The following is a 20893-nucleotide window of genomic DNA, read 5'->3' as shown; positions in this document are numbered from 1 at the left end:
AATCTGTTTAGCGAGCCAATAGGAAGAGACCATATCCCGTAGATTTGCATGATGGCTGATGAGATACATCCTGTTCATATGCCCTTTAATTACAGAGTAAGACTCAAGTCAACACAACTTTAGATGTAGTGTTAGTCAAGCTAATCTGCCAGTAAACCAAACCTCACAGGGAACATAATTATTAAAGATCAGCTGATAAAGGCCAAAACACTAAATCAAATAAAAAAGTTGTAGCTTTTATAATTCATTTAAAAGCTGCAAGGGTATCATACTGTAAACAGTTAACGATTACAGTAGTTTATCCTGATAATGGATATCACAGCTTTTGCCCCCCAATCAATCAAAAGAGCATCCTCAGCACCACGAAGAATCAAGATGTATTGACAAGGCAGTTGGACTTGTGGGAGGCAGTTCAGAGTTCTACATTAGCCGCCTGGTCCCTTCCCACCTACTCCATAAACAGATACAGGGTGAGTATATTCACTGTTTGTACAACCGCCTCCATGATTTTACCATCTGTCTGGACAGGAATCCAATAAGAAGTCTCTATTCCACTCTTCTACACCAACAGTTTGTAAAATAAAATATGCATTTATTTTCTTTCACACCAATCTCTTTTATGACTTCAGGCTACACTATGCCCCCCAAAATAAGGGCACGTAGAGTAATGGGTTGAACATATCTCATTGTGCGGCGTATCCAAGATGCGGTCTGGAAATTGAAGAGCTCCCTCCGTGTTTAAATTCCCTGAGTTGAGGGCAACGGTAGCTGAACGTGCACAGCCAATAGCAAACCACCTCTCTGGAAAAGGGTTTTAGTTGAAGAAGCAAAGGATTCGGTTTGGGTAACTATAATGGTTTCATTTGGGTTAGTAGACTATTATAGGGGTTTAATTAGGCATGATAGACTTGTTTAATTAGGGTTAGTTGAACATTTAATTTGGTTAAGTTAGGGTCAGTAGACAGGTTTAGTTGACGTCAGTAGACTAGTCGAGTTAGGGTTTGAATTAGGGTTATTACTAGTGGACTGGTTTAGTTAGGGATAGAACACTGGTTAAGTTGGCGTTTTTACTAGTAGACTGGTTTAGTAAGTTAGCTGGGTTGACTGGGGCTTCCACACTCTTTGCTCCTAAATCATGAAGTTGATAACGCCCTGATGCATTAGTTTGCTTTGACTGATCAATACGTTTTTTTTCACAATTGTCTTGGAAACAGGATTGATATTAAATCTGGAGTCCTGCCATCTCTCACCCACAAGTCTTACATTTTTATGCACTATGAATTAATTAATTTTAAGCTATACATTATTACTTGGCTGCCTTTGCGCCATTTCCATTATGAAATACTAGATATAACATGGCAGAGGGTGGGTGTCAACTCTAGGCACCTTTAGTCTTTGATTATGGTGTCATTTAGTGCAAGTATTCTAATGAGTCAAAATTATTATTCACACACAAACCATCTCTGACTTCTAATTTGGTGCTCTTCTAATTACGGCCATAGAGGCCCTCAGTTGTCACACTCACTTCCCAGAGCAAGGTTATTATCTCTAATCAGAGGCTAGGACTTCATAATGACTTCATCATTTGCTCATGCAGAGGAGATGAAGAATCAGTAGATGAATGCAAAATGAAATGTTATCTTTATTAGATGTGATGAAACATTTTTTATATATTATTCGCTTTTTATTCAGCGACATATCGAGTCTCGGGAAACTCGCTGCAATTAAGGAGCTGCCAGAAAAAGGGAAAAAAGTTCAATGTTAAATCTGGTCCATTTTATCCAGTCTGCTACTCTAAAGCGCATCGGTAATCGAATTAAAACAGAGACAAGGGACAGCTTTTCCCTACAAAGGGGCTCTTTTTATTGAATGGCGTTTGCTTTGCACAGCTACAAGTCTTCTGCTCACAAAGTCAACTAGAGTCCTGCAGTAAAGTCATCATGGAATGGAGGGCATGTAACCATGTAGAATGTACTTATCCAGCTTTAGAATCAATCAGCTCCAGGAGAATAAACGAAGAGGAGCAACCAATGAAATCATGTGGTTATGTCGGGTTTGTTAAATGCTGTATACACATACACACACACACACACACAGGTCTGTGTACATGCGGTAAAGGCACATAACTTGCTCTTATTAATATAGTAAGTCTACCGTGAGCATCTGCTGGACTTATAACACAAGAGACCAATTCATCAAGATTCAAGCAAACTATGGGCTTCTGGTCCAGCATGACCTATTACTACTGTTGACTGTAAAATAAATAGAGCTAAGATTACAAGTTGTATGGGGAGGGGAAAAAACCGACTTTCTCAATAGTTTGCAGGTGGCACAGTCTCACTCTTGACACATCTGTATATACACATGGCACTCCTCGACTACCTGCACACATCTGGCTGATGTGCTTCTCAATAGACCTAATAGACTCCAGCACTGACAATCTTTGGCAGACCAACATCGCTAAACACTAACAGTGGTAAACTTGACCCCCACCATGTCCTCCAAAACCCCTGTTGCTACAAGTATTGTAGTATGCATTATATTCTTCTCTTGCATCACATTCCTTTAACAATTGGGGAAAAAGTTAGCGTCTGCATTCTATTACTTGGACCACACACACACACACACACATAACAGCTGATGTCTCAGCTCGGGTCTACAGGGCTTGCAGTTGCAGCGTCGCCATGGAGCCCGTGTGCAATCTAGCGTGAGGTGGGCTGGGGAGGGGTGGGACAGGGGGGGCCCTGCGTTTCACCTGACTGCAGGGCGATCGTCGTCAGTGTTGTTTGTTCCAGGTGGGCGTGGCGATCGGACCCATCGACGACCGCTCCACCACGATCAGCTCGTCTGGGTTGTCCCGCGCTTTGTAGTGGATCAGCAGCTGCTGGATGGCACACTCCTCGATCTAGACGGACAAGAGGAGCGGGGACGCGGGAGGATGAGTCGTGTTTCATGTAGAGATGAGGACGGCTGTGTCAGAAACCCTGGAACCACTATGAAGGACCGCTTTGGTTTTGCAGAGGGGTTACGAAACTGATGACATTGAATGCAGAATGCTAATCAGAGCTCTGGACATAATCGCTAGCAGTGGCCCCTAAAAGAGGAGGAAGACTTGATTGAATTGTGAGGTTCTCTTTCCCTTGAGCTGTTGACAGTGACACGGAAGTGTCCCAAAGTCGGCGGCCATAAAAACACAAAAGACAAACATCCTAGAGGGGATGTTTGTCGCGCCTCAGACACATTATTTCTGGTGTACGTATTCAGCAATGCTAAATATGGAATCCAATGACGCCCTCCTGGTCCCTTTGCAGTCAAAGTATGAATGAGACAAACTTACACCGAAACACAAGCCTGAGCACACATAAATAGGGTTTCTTCACATTATTCAGTCAATGTTTCCCAGACTTGAATCTAAAGATCTCTTGAAGTGCAGTACATCAGGATATTGATACATGAATTGCAAATCCATGGAAATGACAATCAAATTCCACAGCTTTCCATACCTGCACTTCACACACACACACACACACACACACACACACACACACACACACACACACACACACACACACACACACACACACACACACACACACACACACACACACACACACACACACACACACACACACACACACCTGGATGAGCGCCAGGGGCTTCTCCCGGCTGCGGATCAGAGCGGCCTCCTGCTGCTTCTCCTCCTCCAGGATGGCGGTGAAGGGGACGGTGGAGGCCCGGGGGGGGCTGCCCACCGCTCCCAGCACCCATGGCCTAGGGGGAGAGAGAGGCCGACAGACGTGTTAGCGTGATTCAGTGGCCGTGGTGTGCTTTCCACGCACGGCCATGCCATTTATAGTGGTTGCCGTAACAATGCTACTTCACGCAGTGCTTGCGCTCTGCACACGGACAATAAAAAAATATCAGAGGCGCGTGACACGCAACAAATCGTCGTATAAACCCTGCATGAGACCGGTGATGGCGCACAGTATGTGCACGGCAACTATGGATTTTATTTTGGGTGGCACGCCCTGGGAGACACCGGCACCAGCTTTGAGTAAACCAATGCAGACAGGCGGGTGTGTGTGTGTTGTTGGCAGTGAATCTAAAAAAAAAGATAGACATTTTTATTTAGGGGAATGGAAAATAGGTGGTTTGATGACTTTCGATTTGGCAACGGTGGCACATTCCGGATGGTTTGGGGTGTGGACAGTTTCTCTCTGATAATAATGTTGCTAGGCATGCAGTTCCCTTTCTTTAGTGCCGAACCCGCTAGCCTCCTGAGCTCATCCAGACACACTGGGATCCTGCACATCCTCCTCAGTGATGTGTTGTGACACGCGCCCTTGCCCTTATCGATTGTGATTACCATCACTGGTTTCACCACCACCCCAGCTGCTCTGAGCACTATGGATGTTTTCGGGGTGTAAACTGGGTCGCCTACGGATTCTCACGGAATTGTTAGCATCAACAGAAAAACACAGAATATGTGTCCATCATCACCAACCCTCGCTTTGAATTTATCTCAATTCCTTCAGCCTCAATATATATATAAATGATACGATCGCTGAATATGAAGCTGGACCAGAGTCAGAAATGAAGAGGGTCTCGGGGCAATAAAAATATAGGAATTGCGAAATTTGGGGGGGTTTTACATATCTCTGTAAAAAAAGAGTAAACTACAGTTTTTCCGTGTTTAAACATTTATCAATCTCAATTGACATGAAAATATGACTTTGTAGAACAAATACATATTTGGATTTTTGAGACTTTGAGAGATGTGCATGGCGGTATAATAACTTAGTTATACATCAAATGCATATAATCAATTCAAACGCTCAAGAGCTAAAATCTACTTTCAGTTGAGTAGAAGAGTAGTAGGCTAGATTTTATTTTTTTTAGCCCCATCGATAGTACCGCATCTAAGACGATATAGTTTCTACCCTGGTCAACATGCATTCATGCACATGAAAGACAGCAAGTTAAACGGAACGCAGGTCTGCAGATCAACAGTCGGCTGCCCTATCCAATTCAGTCATGGTTCTCCATGGACTGCCCATGGCTCAGGCGTGTTATTATCGGGGGGGGGTTGACAACGATGGCCGGAGTGAAAGTCAATTGTCATTGTAATCCCCAACCAGCCCCTAAGACACAAACTATCAGTGTGTGTGCTTGTGCGTGTCCCTTCTGCGTCTATCCAGCATACAGCTCAGAGAATAAAGCGTCACACCAAGCGGATTTTGTTGGATACTAAACTTAAAGTAGAATGTGTGCAGATTAGCTTTTTTAGCGACAACATTTTATTGATTTGCTTTTGAAAAAAAAACGCATTTAAATAAATACAAATCCCCCCATTACATTCTCAACAGCCATATACATTAGTTAACACCTCAACATTGCCATCCAGTGGACAAAAAAGGTCCCCATGTGCTTCAGCTGTCAAGGACTCTCTTTCTGGATCTGTGATTGTTGTTATTATTTAGACATTGAATATAACTATGAAACAATTGTAATGAAAGTTGAAGATATGCAATATTCTAAATACAAAATAAAGAGTCTGCCCCTCCCCAAAATTCTTAAGTATTTATAGCTAGTTGCTGCAAATGCTGGTTTAATTGTAGCCACAACCGTTTGTATTGTTACGTTATAGGCCCATGACTACAACTTTGATCGTCTCAGCGCAGATCTCTCCTAGCTAGTCCCTCCAAAACGTGCTGAACAATGCTTTGATTCAGAGTACGCTCATTTTGTAGAGTGTGTGTGTGTTATATAATACACTCCGAATGCGAGAGAATGTGAGAGAGTGTGAGAATGTGTGTTTGTGTGTAACTGGGTGTGTTTTTTTGTGTGTGTAAGTTTGACTGTGTGTGGTCACCTACCCAGACGTTTTTTCAAGCTCACTTGGTTCAGCACATTTGAAAGTGACCCTTCTCTGGGTCGTCATGGTAACCGGGCTCCCTTGTGTTGCTTGGCCGTCGCTGCCCCCACTCATCTGCCCCGCTCCACTACCCACAATGCTCTCCTCCTCTGCCAGGAGGTCCCGGAAAGACCGGGAGGCAGGGGCCGACTTCACTGGTGTTGCCCTGGAGACAGGGGTGGGAGAAGATTGGTTTCTGATTACAAGGGAGTTCTAACAAAAAAAAAGTCAGCACACCAATTCACTTCCACGTTAAGTTATGTGCATATTTTATATTTAGGGTCGGTATCCGAACACCACTGATCACGGATAACTGCATCGTATGGCTGCTTTTTAATTGTTTTGTAATGTTTGCAATGTCTCTTTTAATGTTTATTTGGGTCATATATAAATATGTGTAATATATTTGTTTGTTAATGTCAATCCCAATTAAGCAGAGGGCAATTTTCCAGATTGGTTGGGCAATAAAGTGGTATTGTATTAGAAGTCCCTCTCTTCTGTCATATTTCTCCCACCAGGCCATGGCTCCGCCCTTAGAGGGGGTCACCACAGCGACGGCTCTGGACACGCCCGGTTCCCTGGGGGGTTCCTTGGCAGCCTGGGCGATCATCTTTCTCTGCTTCTGGGACAGCTTGGCTGGGACAGGGGACAGCTTACTGCTACCGCCCACACTGGAGCCAAAAAACACACAAACACATATTTTATTTTTAGGAGATATTCAAGCTCTTGATTTTGGTTCCTAGACAGTAGCGACAAAGATAAAGGCCTATAAATAACAAATAAACACCAGCAGAATGAGCCTAGACTGATTAATCCTAATGCATCTTCGGGAGTAATATTACTTTGTTGCCGTATTGTCAAACTGCTGCTTAGTTACTCAAGAAATGACAAGACAAAGAGACAAAAAAGCATGAAATTAAAATATTTCCCCAAACCTTCCAGGGCTTCTGGGCGTGGCTCCAGGTGCGGGAAAAGAGCCAGCCTCCATGTGCATGATGGTTCTGAGGTCCAAGATCGGTAATGGACCTGCAAGCCTGGCCAGGGGAGAGAAGCACTCTTCAGGTTTGGGAAAGCATCTATTGTTGTTGGTCCGTGTATCTGTCTCCCCCCCACCCCTCCAGAGGCAGTGTAGTGTAGACAGGAATCTGGACAGAAGGTCCACATCTCCCCGTCAAGTAGTCAATACCGACTCGGCCCAGAGTCAATAGTCCCTTATGAATTTCTCTCGGGATGAGTATTGGAATTTAAATAAAAGGATATAAAAAGGAGGGATCCGCCTTACCAAACCATGCTCATATGTTCCACTGGACCAGGAGTGGGTTTTAGTATCAGTCTCAGAAGGATGGGGATGAGGTCTTACCAAACCCCTGCTCATATGTTCCACTGGATCAAGAGTGGGTTTGAATATTGGTCTCAGCAGGAAGGGGATGAGGTCTTACCTGGCCCGGGTCTTGGGGATGGGTTCTGGTGCTGCGCTACCGGGAGAGCAGTGAAGTCCGTTGTCCAGCGAGGTCGGGGAGCAGGGCACGGTCAGCGCCTTCTGACAGACGGCCTTCTCCACCTGTCACCCGGGGTCAAGCCACGCTGTTATAATACTGGAGCGATATTGAGCAGGATACAGTCCACTCTTTGTATTGACATCGGGAAAGAGCCCCGACACACTTTCTTTCGAAACACAAAATTGATGGATTCACGAAAATGTATTTCTTGGAGGGTGACAACTTTAGCCGTGTCCACACTAAAAGAGATAGATTTTCTCAATGATTGTTGGTTGTCCACACTATCGAAAATATTGTCAATTGAAGAAATTATATGTGTGCGTGTGTGTGGGGGTGGGGGGGGGAGTGATCAGACAGTCCTGTGCAGCAGAATAGAGAATGCCTTTACTCAATCATAGAAAACTTAGAGAATAGTGCTGAAAAATAAATTTCACGGAAAAACTTCCGTAGACTAAGAATGAATGGCTGGTAATGCCTTCAGAGACCTCGACCTTGTCGTGGAAGACGGGTGACTGCAGATCTCGGGGGCTGGCGGCCCCGGTAAAGCTGCCGTCTGAGTCAGAGGTCATTAGCTCCTGCAGCGAGTCACTGGAGGTGGCGACGCAGGACGTCACCAGGCACGGGGCGACCACTGAGGACAAAAGACACAAATAGAACCGCACACTTCATTATTGCATGCCATAGGTTTTAGTATTATTTTGTTGTTGTGAATGTATTTGGGGAGGGGGGGGGGTTGAGGAGGCTGCAGGCACAAGCAATTGGTTCCCCTGAGAATAACCCAAATCCATCTAAAACTGGACGAAAGGAGATAGGAAGGCCATTGCCGAATAATAGCCGGGTTCGGTGGTGTGAAAAATCACCCCGGAGAATGGTTATTAAAATTGAATTTCCGAGAGCGAGAAAATCACACGTGATTCATTGTAATGTCATCGTAGGCCAAATAATTGATTGGATTCATGGTCGAATTTCAATTTAAGTTGGGGCTTTTCCGTGAGACGATGATGTACCTGTGGACGAGGCGGGAGAGCAGTGTGAACGGCAGCCTAACAACCAATCTCACTTTAAATGAGATGTGTTAATCATACCTGCCACGGGAGGACACTGGATCCTATCGGAGATGGTGTAACCTCCGGAACTTTCCGATCGTCGTCGTGGTTTCTTCTTAGCCTTCACCTTGGCCTTCTTCAACAGAGTTTCTCTGAGGGGGAAGCATTTCCCTCCGGTGAGCCACCATTTCATTGTTTTTTAACAAAGGAAACCTGGTCTGGGATTAGACTTGGTAACCAAATGAAGATTTTTTGCGGTACAATAAATTAGCGTTTCTAGCGGGGCCAACCTGCAGGAGGGTTCCAATTCGCTTTGTGTTTTGGGACTGAACACAACAGACTCCGAGTCCTCCTCCTCGTATGGGCGGAGGTCTGGGGCATCTAGGTAGGGCGTAATGACTCTCTTCTGCATGGCTGGGATCTGATCACACGCAACAGAGTGAAGAGCTCAGCGGAAGACATCGGCCAACCCGCCGGATAACGGGCTGATTTGACACGCATGAATGCTCCGACGGAATACGACCAACGCACGGACCATTAACCCAAACAGTAACTTCCAGGGGGCAGTGCAGCTGATGAATAGCAGACCAGCAGTACCATCAAGGTGCAATCAGCAAAACGCTAAGCCTGCATACTGCACACATCTGAATACATTAAATGGAGCAGTACGCAAGATTTAAGGTGGATTTCAGAAACTGACAAGAATTTGAAAAGAAGAAATCCCCCATCTCTTAGCCACAGCTATTTGGATTTACATTAAGAGTTAACTCCTCGAATGTTAAGAGAAATTTGACTTAATTATTTTACAGAAATATAGCCTACTGCTCCTTTAATAGCCACCGTTCAAAGAATGCCAGTCAAGAGAGAAATCATAACACATTTGAACAAACATTTGATTATCATTATTCGACATAAAACAAACTATTGTTGTTTGCGCTGTTGAACTCCAGAGTCCTAGCAGGGTGTGTGTGGGGTCAACCCGGGAGATGACTCACCATCCGCCTGTAGGATGCAGACAGCTCCAGCAACACTTCATCACTGAGAACATCAAGCGCTCTGAACACACACACACACACACACACACACACGATTCCCATGATATTCAAACTATGCCAAGAAGTCTTGCTAAGGAGGTGATTGTTATCTATCACGCGGCCAGAAGCAGATTGCCATACCTTTTGTCCCCCCTGACCAATGCATTTCTCCCCACAGCCTGACTTGGCAGAACAAACAAATGACTGCATGAAATTCAGATCCTTCTTGTGGCCACTCACTTGGCTTCCAGGAGTGCGGCCATGTTGAGGGCAATGAACTGGAGGCAGGACAGCTTCAGCTGCTCAGCATTGTACATGGCTGCAAACTCCAGCAGCTCTGCAGCATTCTTCAGGGTCACTGACCACAGAAAAACAAAAAAGGTGAAGAACAAAGCGCAAAACTGACCGATGCAAGACACAAAAAATAGGATAAAAAAGGGCACCCATTTGTCAACAAGCTGTGATTGAGATTAGCCCTGCCCCGTCTCATCACAAGTGGAAGTTTCCATCTATATGCATGCTCGATAGATCAGTCTTTCAGCCCACCCACTGGACTGTACAGCCTGGATGGCTAATCTATCCATAACACATCTAGATGGACACCTATGTGTAGCATGGCTGCAGAAAAACAACAACATGTTGTGCTACATTCATACTCCGTGGGCGTTCCTCCTTTTAAATTAATAATTATATCGATGTTTTGGGCATGCTAAAAATATGCAGCGAAACTCGCGCACTGTTAAAAGACATGATGGTACGATAGGAGAAGCTGATAAAGTGACCTACAGTTCTCTGTGATGGCAGTCTCACTCATCTCCTTGAGACGTGTGATGAGCAGCTGGTCAGCCACCACCAGGACGCTGCACACAAACTCTACATTCAGACACTCTGAGGGACAGAGCAAAGGACATTCAGTGAGAACAAACAAGGCATAACGTTACAGATTGAATATAATGCAATATTAAATAATACACTATTTGAAATGTGCAGCATAGCGCTTAATAACACACCTTTGATGGTGGGGGATTCGTCAGTGTAAACATACTCCAGAATGACCTGCAGAATTTCTGAGCTTGTTGGCATTTCTAGTGCAGTACACGAAGCTGCCTGAAGGGGGCACAAGACAAAAGTATTTCTTAGAGTCACTGAAAAGGAAATAATACTGCTATATACACAATGTGTTCAATAAAGTAATCTTCATACCTCAACCCATGGATTTCCAAGCATACTTTGGAAGTATTCTGTAAAATAACAAGACATGGGTTACACACAATGAACAGAACACCTATAACCATCTCTAAAAGTGCCTTAAAATATTGTAGGGCCCTTGTAGAAACCCAAAACATAAAAAGAGTAATGAAATGAAAACATTGGTTTGTATTCAACATGGATGTTACAGTAGGAGCTGGAAGAAGGTACAAAAACATTTAAAAGGAAAACCAAACTTTGTTGTTTAAGAAAGTCTGGTTCCACTATCAAAATTTACATTTTCTGTTCTGGTTCTCTCCATCTCAGCTCACTACAATCAGATCGGGGGGTTGTCCTAGACCATGTGACTGACATTTCCTGGGAAACTACAACTACTAGTCACAAATAAAGCATTTGCCCCCGGATCAATCCATAGCCCTTCTATGTTACCCAATACATCACTATACATCCAAGAGTAGTCGTCTTAGGGTTTGGTTTTCCTTACAAAATAAGAAAAAAGGGTTTTACCTAGTCGGGCACACAGCACACTCTTGTGACAGCGAAACTCTTTTCCTTCTTCAGACTTCAGAGTGACGTCACATAGGTATGCGCTGGGGGAGGGCGGGGGAAGGAAAAGTAAAGAAATATAACATTTATTCCGGGTTAAAAATATATTGTTAATGTGTCACTCACTTTAGTAAACCGACGGTGACCATGCGGTGACATGGAAGAAAAATAAAATGCAGAAGTCACACTTGCCACTTTTTCTGGTTGAACTTGAGTTTGTTGCCCGTCTTTTTGTGAACAACGTTGATCCTCCCGTTTTCATACTTGACTCCGTCCAGTCTGCAGGAGCCATGTAAGAAAAGCAAGATTATTGATCTCCATTAACTCAATTATTTTGTAGAAACCCCCCCAGTAGGCAGGTCTTGCTGCTCCCCGCACCTTGCAGACAGACTGGCCAGACCAAGCTTTTTGGCGATGCCCTGTAAGGCCTTCACAGGGTTGGAGCCTCCCCCGTTGGCTCCGGCCTTGTCGTCGCCTCTGGCCCCCTTGGCCTTCTTGCCGGGCTTGGGGGCATTTTTCTTGGTCTTGTCGGCGTCTCTTTGGCTGCCGGGGACCAGGGAGCGGTAGACGTCCAGGGCCGAGCGACCCCTCAAATCCATCTCCTGCAGACTGCTGATCAGCCTCTCCTGCTCCGTGTCCTGGACCGGGAGATGGGTCACGACTGAATAGCCACCACTTCCATTTAATCTAGAAGGTTTTCAATGGACATGTTCAATTCAATTTGCTGAAGACATAGCAAAAACATGTATAAATGTTTATTAAGTTAATTTAATGTAAAAAAAAATCTAGTTCATATGCCTACATTATTTTTAGAACTAAAGGATTCAGACATTTAGGATTTGATGATTACCTCGTGCACATGTCTGCTATAATATCGGGAAGAAACATTCAGTGCAGTCACTACGTAACCGCAATTAGAAAGATGGCTCCACTTTGAAAAACAATAAAACCCCTTTGAAATCCCTTCTTCCACATCTCCATACCTGGTCCTGGTAGTGGCTGTGGTCCGGCGTGGCCACCGAGCCCGTGGGCCTGGTACCGTGCAGCAGCAGCTCACAGGAGTCGGTGTAGATGAAGCTGAGGGCGTGCTCCAGCATGTCTGCGGGTATCTTCTCCAGGAGGACCAGGTCGCAGCCCACCGCGTCCTCGCTCACCTGCACCTCGCCGTCTGCCTCCGCCTCCTCCATGCCGCCGCCGCCGCCTTCGCACATGAACAGCTTCCGGAAGAACTCGGACCTCATTGACAGGATGTACTTGTGGGCGGGGAAGGTGCGGTCGCTGGCCTGCAGCGTCACGTCGTGGATGCTGTCCGTCTCGTCGGCCTCCTGCAACAGGCAGCCGAAGTGTTGGGAGAAGGAGGACGGGGACACGATGGGGATCTCAAACAGGCTGCGGAGAAGGAACGAGGAAAACAGTTAGGGATTAAGATGGAGAAGGGATTTGTTTTTCCCCATTCCATCTTTTTCTGATGAGCTGGAGAGCTTTTATTGATCCGCTTTGGAAAAAAAAGGCCAGGAGCATATATATCTTTCCTCTACAAAATGAGTATCATTGCGCTTCATTCTATTTTCACCCCGGTTTAGACAGAGACAGACCGTGATTACAGTATTGAATCTTATAGATAGAACATATAGCAGGAATGTCCCAAGATTAGGTGTCATTGATCCAGAAGATGGATTTGTAAAAATAAGAGGAAAAATGGAGACCTGATGCCTACCTTGTTTTTGGGTCCGACTGTAGCACTCCAAAGTTGCTTCCTTTAGAGTCCGACGTGATGCCGACTGCTCGGTGGACATACGGGAGCTTCTCCAGGCGAATGCGTTCGTACACCGTGGCAGCGCTGGAATGGCCGCCGCACACCTCCACACTGCCATCTGGAACAAAACCGAGGTCTGTGAACCTCCAGCTTCTCCCATTGCAAAACAGCAGCAGTTCAGTCATTTAAAACTGAATTGGAATCAATTACTCAAATCTATACCATAAGCATATTACCTTTAGCATGAACAACATGTGTTCTAAACCGGAGAATGTTATTAAACCGTGTGGCAAGTTATACCAGTTTGAAGACATTGCAGTCATGCCTGTCGGCAATCATTCTACTGTTGTGTAATGTTTGATAGCTTAACCGGTACATATTTAGCGTATTGACTGTGCTTGTTTCCTGGAGTTCTTCAGGCTTCACATAGCAAACAGTTCCTCACCCTTCTTCCCATCAAACTTCTTGTATTCTCCAGCCCAGACGCCGGTAAAGCCCTCTCCCTCCTGGGTGACAAACATCATGTTGTTCTTGCTGAGGGCGATGTCGGACACAAAGACCTGCCGTCCGTACGCCCACCTACACTGTCGCACTGAGCCGCTGAAGGAACGCCAGCAGAACACCTAGACACACGGGAGGAACGCCACAACAAAAAGAGTTTGCACACCAACGCTTCCTTCAACCGCCAAAAATATGATTGGATGATTTTAACTGTTCCTGGTTGGGAGGCGCACTCACCCTTCCAGCTTCATCCAGGGCCAAAATGGCAATCTTCTCTCCCACTCCCTCGTTCAGCGTCTGTGGGGCCACGCGGTGATCCAGGCTGCCTCCACTCACCAGGACTTTCTTGATGTTCAGTTGCCTTTCAGGGACCGCCGCAGTAAATTAAAGCAGGAAGAAAACCCTCAACATCAGCGTGGTTGTTGAACATTAATCAATATTGAACTGCTTTTGGAAACAGCAGCGCAAAACTGAGCTGCATGGCCGAGGATCAAGCCCTCATCATCGCTCACCTGGACGCTAGCTTCTTGCACTGGTAGTCGGCCAGCAGGTAGAGGTCGCCCTTCTCCGTGGCAACGACGGTGGCGCCGTTACTTGCCGCTACCATGGCAATGGAGACATCCTTGTGGTGCAGGGCAGACACCTGCCTCGGGGCCGTCACACACTTCTCCCCGTTGGGGTCCAGCAGGTAACCTGGTAGGGGTACGACCAGACGTCAAGGCCTTGCTTAACCCCTCGAGCAACCAGGCTCTATGAGCACCGTGGTCAAATCAATGTTAAGCAATACATCAAGTTAATGTTGTAAATACTTTCAAACCTTGCACTTCCTTCATGTGTTAACATCTTTTGCAATCATCTCATGCAACTTTTTCATATATAAAGACTACATAATCGTACACACTTTATCCTGCTTTCAAGACACAATTTGCAACCCCGCATTTCTTAGCACACAGCGCACAAGAGCAGACCTTGAAATCAGCAACCTTAGGTATTGAACAGAGAATCCATTTTGAATCGTGACTCGAATAGTGAGAATAGGGGGGATGGAGAGAATCGGGGGAATAGAGAGAATCGAATAGTGAGATACCGAAAGTTTGAGACACCTGGGGGAAATTCCACAGACAATTTGCAATCGATCTACAGGGGGTCCTTTAACAGGGCCTGACATGTTGACCCTCACCCAAGTGTCCTCCATTGAGGCCCATCGTGTAGACAGCCTCCCTGGTCCACAGTACTGTGTGGAACCTTCCGGCAGCCACACCAATCACAGTCCTGCCTTTCAGGTTCTTTGAGAACACCTGCACACAGCAATTAAAAGTTCAAACCACTGAAGCAGGACCCTCCCAAAAGGATGGGCTCAGCGCCAATACTTAACATTGCAGCCAATCGGTTAAATCACATGTTTTGATTGAATAACCCTTAAAAAACTAAAATGTACTGTATTAAGAAAGTGCTGCGTGGAGGAATGCTTTCAGATGCACCGGGTGGACTGGCTCGAACTTGACCCGGGGGTTATAGTTAAGACACATGGCAGTTCTTGAAATTATTGTAAAACCAGCCTGTTATCAGCATTTCAAAATACATTTTGCTCTCTTTTAAAACATTGAAAATGCTGCTAGAAACATCAATTGTTAACACCATTACCCCACATGCAACCATTAAAAAAAATCCTTAACCCCTCTACGTAATGAACGTCTAATCAATACACCGATCTCATCAAGAGCAATTCCCTTGTGTCAACGGCCGGTTGTAAAGTACGCACTGTGTGTTCTTTCCGAGGTACACTCCAAGAACAGCCTGAATCTCACTGTACAACGTATCTCCCCCCCTGCCCCCCACCCCAACAAACCACCCGCTTCCACTACCTGCTTCGGGACGTAAGCGGAGGCAGGCGGAGGAGAGAGGCCCAGCTGGTGGAAGGTGTTGAGGCCAAATGTGTAGACGTAGCCCCCCTCGGTGAGCACCACCGTGTGGTCTTTGGCCGCGGCCACCTGGGTGCAGTGGTGGGACGTCAAGCCCTCCACCATGCGGGGAACCTGGGGAGGACAAACGGCAGGACTCTCAGGCGCTAAGCATGTATATCGGGGCCAAGGAGTATTAATCGGCCTTCACGGGTTAAGCAGCGGTGCAATTTAATTATAATCCCAAGTCCAAAGGTCAGGAGACAATTGGAAAACTCTGGTGGGTACAAGTATTGGCGAAAGTCAAATGCAGAGAACAGATGAAAGGGGAAATACGTCAGAGGATTAGTAGCCCCGCTGAATGGATTCTTTAAGGTGACCTTTGGAGCCATCCATCAGAGTCATTTAAAAGCAGACCCCATCAACATTAATCAACACCACCCTTTTATATTTAGTCCAGTCTGTACCAGGTATGTCTGTTCGTCCCCGTGCCCGAGGCGACCACCTTGACCGTGTCCACAGGTGAACACCTGGCCTTTCTGGGACAGGAACACAGAGTGGAACTTGGACAGCACCACCTGGGGAGACAAAGACACCTGTACATTAGTAAACATGATTCTACCAGCCATCACTTGATATGTTATAATAGAGGGTGGCCCGTTTAACATATTCAACTTCAGGAAAATATTGCTTTTGTTGTTGCTAATGAGGTGGCCATATCTTGCCCCCCCGTCCATCTTTTTCCATGGCCACGGCCAAGCTCACTCGTAGTAATAGTAAAAGGCAGTGCCAACAAAGAGTGCGTCCCAAGTGGAAAAGCAAACATCATTACTAATACATGGCTCCTATCGAGCACTCAAAAGGCCGTAGTGATGTTTCCTTGAGTATCGCATAGAGGGGAACATCCACCCACACAAGGGTGGCTCATTTAATTAAAAACATGTCATTGTGGAATTAATATTTAACCTCCAGCCCCTGCCAGATTGGTGAAGAGGACAAAGGCTCCGAGGCCGTGCACGGAGCACCCCTCGGCTGTCGGGTGGCCGTGAAACGGGATCCACCTGACCCCCAATAAGTATCATGAAGTTGGGGAAGTCACCCATCCCCCAATACCCCACCCCCATTCCAAAAATAAGCACCAATTCATTGAGTTTTAGTGTGAAACAACCACATGGCAGCCCATAGCTTACCTGCTCAATGGATCAACAGAAAACGTTTAAAAAAATGACATTTTATTATGCCATTTATTTTCTATACATACATAATTTGACTGTAACCATTAATAATAATAACTAGCGGTTAATAGTCTATTAAGAGACGCGGGCACGGTGACCGACAGCTTTAATAACCCTTGATAAAGAGCAAGCACAGGACAAGTGGCATGAAATTGTAGCCCTGCTGGCAGGACAGGCTAGTGTGGCATTAGCCAGACGGTGTGGTCTACACAATGATAGAAATTAACCTTTACATGAGGCACTTGGCCAACCGGCCCCGAAGGTGTATTCACCTGCCGTACGCTCCTTCACTTAGGAGAATGAACTTACAGATGGCCTCCAATTTCTCATTAGCCAGCCATGTTCTGTATTGAAAGGCAAACACTGTTGGTGCTTATAAAAGGTTTTAAATTACCTGTAGTGTGACCATATTAGTAATAACCACCTAATTTGCCCTAAGTGCAATGAGTTAACATTAGGTGGTATCCAAGCAAAAAAAAACCTTTCGGCTACCTTAGTCCTCCTGAAAAGCGCTCTCAATTCCGAGAGCAGACAGTGCTTCGAAGAAAGAAAACAATATCCATTTTTTTGGGATAGTCTCTACGCGTCAAGGGGCTTGCTACTAAACAGGCATCAGGGGACGGACTGTTTTGCAGGGTGGCCTGGGTAACACGTTGGATTTACCCGAGGGGCAATTTTTCAAATGTAACACGTTGTTATAGAGTTGATGCAGAGTACAAGGTAGCAGAGCGAGAACGCCACAGGAGAACAGATTTGAAGGTGTGAAAGCCATATCCCCCAACCTTATATAGATTGGTAGTTAACAGTTCCTTGCTCCCTGAGGAAAGGCAAAAAAAAAACTGAACAAACAAAGCTACCTGCTTGACGTAAACTCCACTCCTCGCAAAGAAGTCAACAAGTTCCGGGTGCTGCCTGCTTTCCTGGTTGCCCTGGCCTAGACTGAAGTTGGTGTTGTTGCCCCATGTGTATACCTCCATTGGGTCTGGGAGAGGGAAGAAAATTATATTTACATTCCGAGCAATACCATCATTGGCGCCCCTACCCTCTTAAACTGCTATCAGCATTTTTTGCCCACTCCACTTTGTTTGGATTAAATTGTGTTTTGATTGAGTCTCATGGTTTTCATGCATTTGGCATGAAAAACAAACACAATATAATCAAAGTGGGGGAAGTGAAAATTGCTTATCACTGCTTTACGATGTAATTAAGGCTGCATACATAAGAAAATGAATCGGTCAACAGTAAAAGAAAACAGTAAATTAATCTAATCATATATTGATAATCGATTAATCATTTAAATCACTTAATAAGAACATAGGACAAAAATGTGATTCTTAATTGCCTTTCAATTCAAATATTTGGACAATGGATCTTTATAAAAGGAACAGTATCAGATAAAGCAAGCATATTTGAGACTTCACTTCTGCCAATTGTGATCTAACCTTATTATTTATGACATTTAACATCTACCGGTAATTAATTTTACTAGATCATAAATAAAAAAGTAATCTTTACAGTCATCGACTATAAAACTAATTAGAGCCCTAGACATAATCACACACAATACCCGTGTTTTTGAAGACCACGTGTTCTGGTCTGTCCTTCACAGTTAAGTCCAAGACGGAGAGACCCTCTCGGTCCTGTGAGGACAGCAGACCTCCATGCTGGAACAGCACAAGGACACACAATTATTATTATAAGGTTTAGAGTAGCTTGTGTTTTGCATCTCGTCTCTCATATCAACGCTACCTTCTTCAAATATACAATATTCAAGACCCTGGATAACATGTATCTTTGATTGCATTGTAGGGGCCCTTGGCTATTTCTTGCCCTCTACCATTGCCTCAAACCCCATTTAAACAATGAGCACCTACCTTGACTAGAGCCATTAGGCAGTGGATCTGTCCATAGAAGACACTGCGGTGCAAAGGTGTCCATCCAGACTCCTTGTCCTTAGCCAGCAGGTCCGCGTTCTTACTCTCCACCAGCCACTCCAGTAGGGCCTTCTTGCCCGTTGACGCCGCTAGATGCAGGGCCGTGCGTCCGAAGGCGTCCTTCAGGGTGGCTGCGTTGTAGCAGTGTGCGCTCAGAAACGCCTGAAGACGCTTCTCTGAGCAGCAGGTCAGCACCGCCACCACTTCGTCCGCGTGTTGCGTTGAGCGGCACTTCGCTGTGCATTCAGGTATTAGCGGACTCATCCCGGCGGCTCCAGGCACAACACCAAGCTTCCCTTCACTATCAAACAGCTTTTACCTAGTGACAGCAAGTTACCCACCAGCCACAAACTCTATCAACCCTAAATAATGCCAAGAATACTTTGTGATTATGAAAACCTGAACATTAACCTGAGTCCCTCATCTCAAACTTTCAATAGCTGCACTCATGAAGAAGTACTAAAATAGAAATAATAATAAGGGGTAGGTTGAGATAGTTTTGGGGTGCTAGAATTGTGCTTGTGTTGAAATTTCACTGCACCCTAGCAACCCCAGAGCCTTGTTGGCTCAACTCAGTCCACCATCCTAACAGACAATGAAGTACAACCTAAGGTACTTGTAGTGTAAAACGCCATGTAGTGCTTATTATATACTAATTGATATAGGTTTTAATAAAAAAAATGTGTACAAACACCTGAATCAGTTACCAAAAAATTACTTCTATTTCAATTCACTTTTTTTTGCATTGTTATTATTTACAAAAGGCAACAATTTTACCAACCCTCTGATATTTACATAATAGGACTACACAGCAGTCCAATCGTCCAACTTGAGGGGAAAGGGCCCTTCCCCCCCAAAATCCAATGGTTTTTTTAGAACTCCATAATTAAATTGAGAACCTAAGAGAAAACAAATAGTGATATTAATATTTATAAAAGAAAGTGGCACACAGATAATAATTGTTTGCATGTTTTAACTTTCTGGGAGAACAGGGTACAAATACCCATAAGTTGTGAGGGAAATCTGCTACTGAATGTGCCAGGGGTAAAGTAGCAGTAGAGTTTACAGTACTTTGCATTTCGTATGCAAAATACTGTCAGATCTAGAGCTGAATATTTGAGTTTGGAGCCAAGGGTCAAGATTAACGAGATCACCCATTATCCAACAAATAGACTCGTTGTCGTCGTTGTTAGGTGGCGTGGTGCGTTTCAGATTATCAGTCCTTACGCCATACGAGTACATTACATAATCTCATCAAATTTCGTTCAACATTAGGTATCATGCTAATGAGTTAGCACCGGTAGCTAGCCCCAGCAGCACACTACACGTATAACAACAACCGATATTGATAACTGGGACTGGCTTTAACACTGCTATTCTGCAACCGATTGGTTCCATCTGATGATCAAGCGCTCCGGAGCATCAACACAGCATGTGGAATGCACGTGAAAGACAACGTTGTCTGTGTATGGACGAATCTGGACTGGTTCAAACTTGGCTCTCTAGTCTAAACCATACTGAGAGGACCACCAGTATAGTTGCACTGAGGCGTATAAACCACTTCACGGAGGGAGGGTCGTGGTTTTGGTCTATGATGCAACGTTTACTATAAGCAGACAGCTGACACATGAAGCTAGCAGGCACTGGCTATCAGGCTACAGTCCGTCTTATACGTATACATATGCAAATAACAGTTCTCACCTCAAGCTACAAAATACAGACACGGGTCATGAGTCTTGCATCCACGCAGAATACGTTCTGTTCCATTGAATATACAAAATACTTGTTATATATATATATATATAGTGGTCGGAAGAGCCAGTACAAAATGCAGTTGAAAGAGGAAGGTTGGGATTTAAAAGGCGGGGTAATCAGTCCTACGGAGGCTTCTCAGTGGTTGATGGCAGATGCGTCCCCAACCGCTATTGGTTGGTTCTGCCGCACCTCGATGCGTCGGAGCTATCGTCGAACCCATGCGTCGAACGCACCAAACCTCGTTCCAAGCATGGTTCCAAGCCGTTCTCGTCTCAAACTCCTGGAACGGGAGCTCTATTGGCAAGAGAGAGGGCGTATCATCCAGTAACATCGGTTTAGCGGCGAGAGAGGGAGGGACTTTCGATATCCGTGTCCTTTACATGTTTCGGATTATGATTTGTCAAATGAGGTGTAAAAAATAAATATATATATTTACTCTACTAACTGTGGTTGTTTTCCCTTTTGTTAATCGTATTGGTCTGACGTACACAGCTCATAGGAAGGAAGAGACCGGAAATTCTGTAATGGAAGACCGGAATAACGCTTAGGTTCAGGATTCTCTC

At 45.1% G+C, this 20893-nt stretch overlaps 1 protein-coding gene across 2 annotated transcripts; it reads right to left on the bottom strand.

Annotated features, from left to right (window-relative positions):
• Positions 1 to 1835: 1835 nt before the first annotated feature.
• On the bottom strand, positions 1836 to 20448 carry ibtk (inhibitor of Bruton agammaglobulinemia tyrosine kinase). 2 transcript variants are annotated; one of them, XM_030369932.1, is made up of 29 exons: positions 20277 to 20448; positions 18516 to 19474; positions 18209 to 18305; positions 17499 to 17623; positions 15874 to 15984; positions 15371 to 15541; positions 14686 to 14803; positions 14018 to 14198; positions 13743 to 13866; positions 13450 to 13627; positions 12966 to 13122; positions 12232 to 12637; positions 11627 to 11886; positions 11441 to 11527; positions 11210 to 11292; positions 10697 to 10734; positions 10504 to 10600; positions 10280 to 10381; positions 9734 to 9851; positions 9455 to 9515; positions 8750 to 8880; positions 8499 to 8611; positions 7899 to 8044; positions 7354 to 7475; positions 6850 to 6948; positions 6430 to 6585; positions 5877 to 6080; positions 3639 to 3771; positions 1836 to 2905 (listed from the first exon to the last, which is right to left on the bottom strand). In XM_030369932.1, the coding sequence occupies exons 2-29, from the start codon at positions 18837 to 18839 to the stop codon at positions 2777 to 2779; spliced, it is 4071 nt and encodes a 1356-aa protein (XP_030225792.1). In that variant the 5' UTR covers positions 18840 to 19474; positions 20277 to 20448; the 3' UTR covers positions 1836 to 2776. The 2 variants fall into 2 exon arrangements, with proteins under 2 accessions (XP_030225792.1, XP_030225794.1); XM_030369934.1 differs by having other exon boundaries at positions 7905 to 8044.
• Between the last annotated feature and the right edge of the window lie 445 nt (positions 20449 to 20893).

This window comes from Gadus morhua, chromosome 11 (assembly GCF_902167405.1).
Source record: "Gadus morhua chromosome 11, gadMor3.0, whole genome shotgun sequence".
Taxonomy (NCBI): Eukaryota; Metazoa; Chordata; class Actinopteri; order Gadiformes; family Gadidae; genus Gadus; species Gadus morhua.
This window is presented reverse-complemented; position numbering and strand designations above follow the sequence as displayed.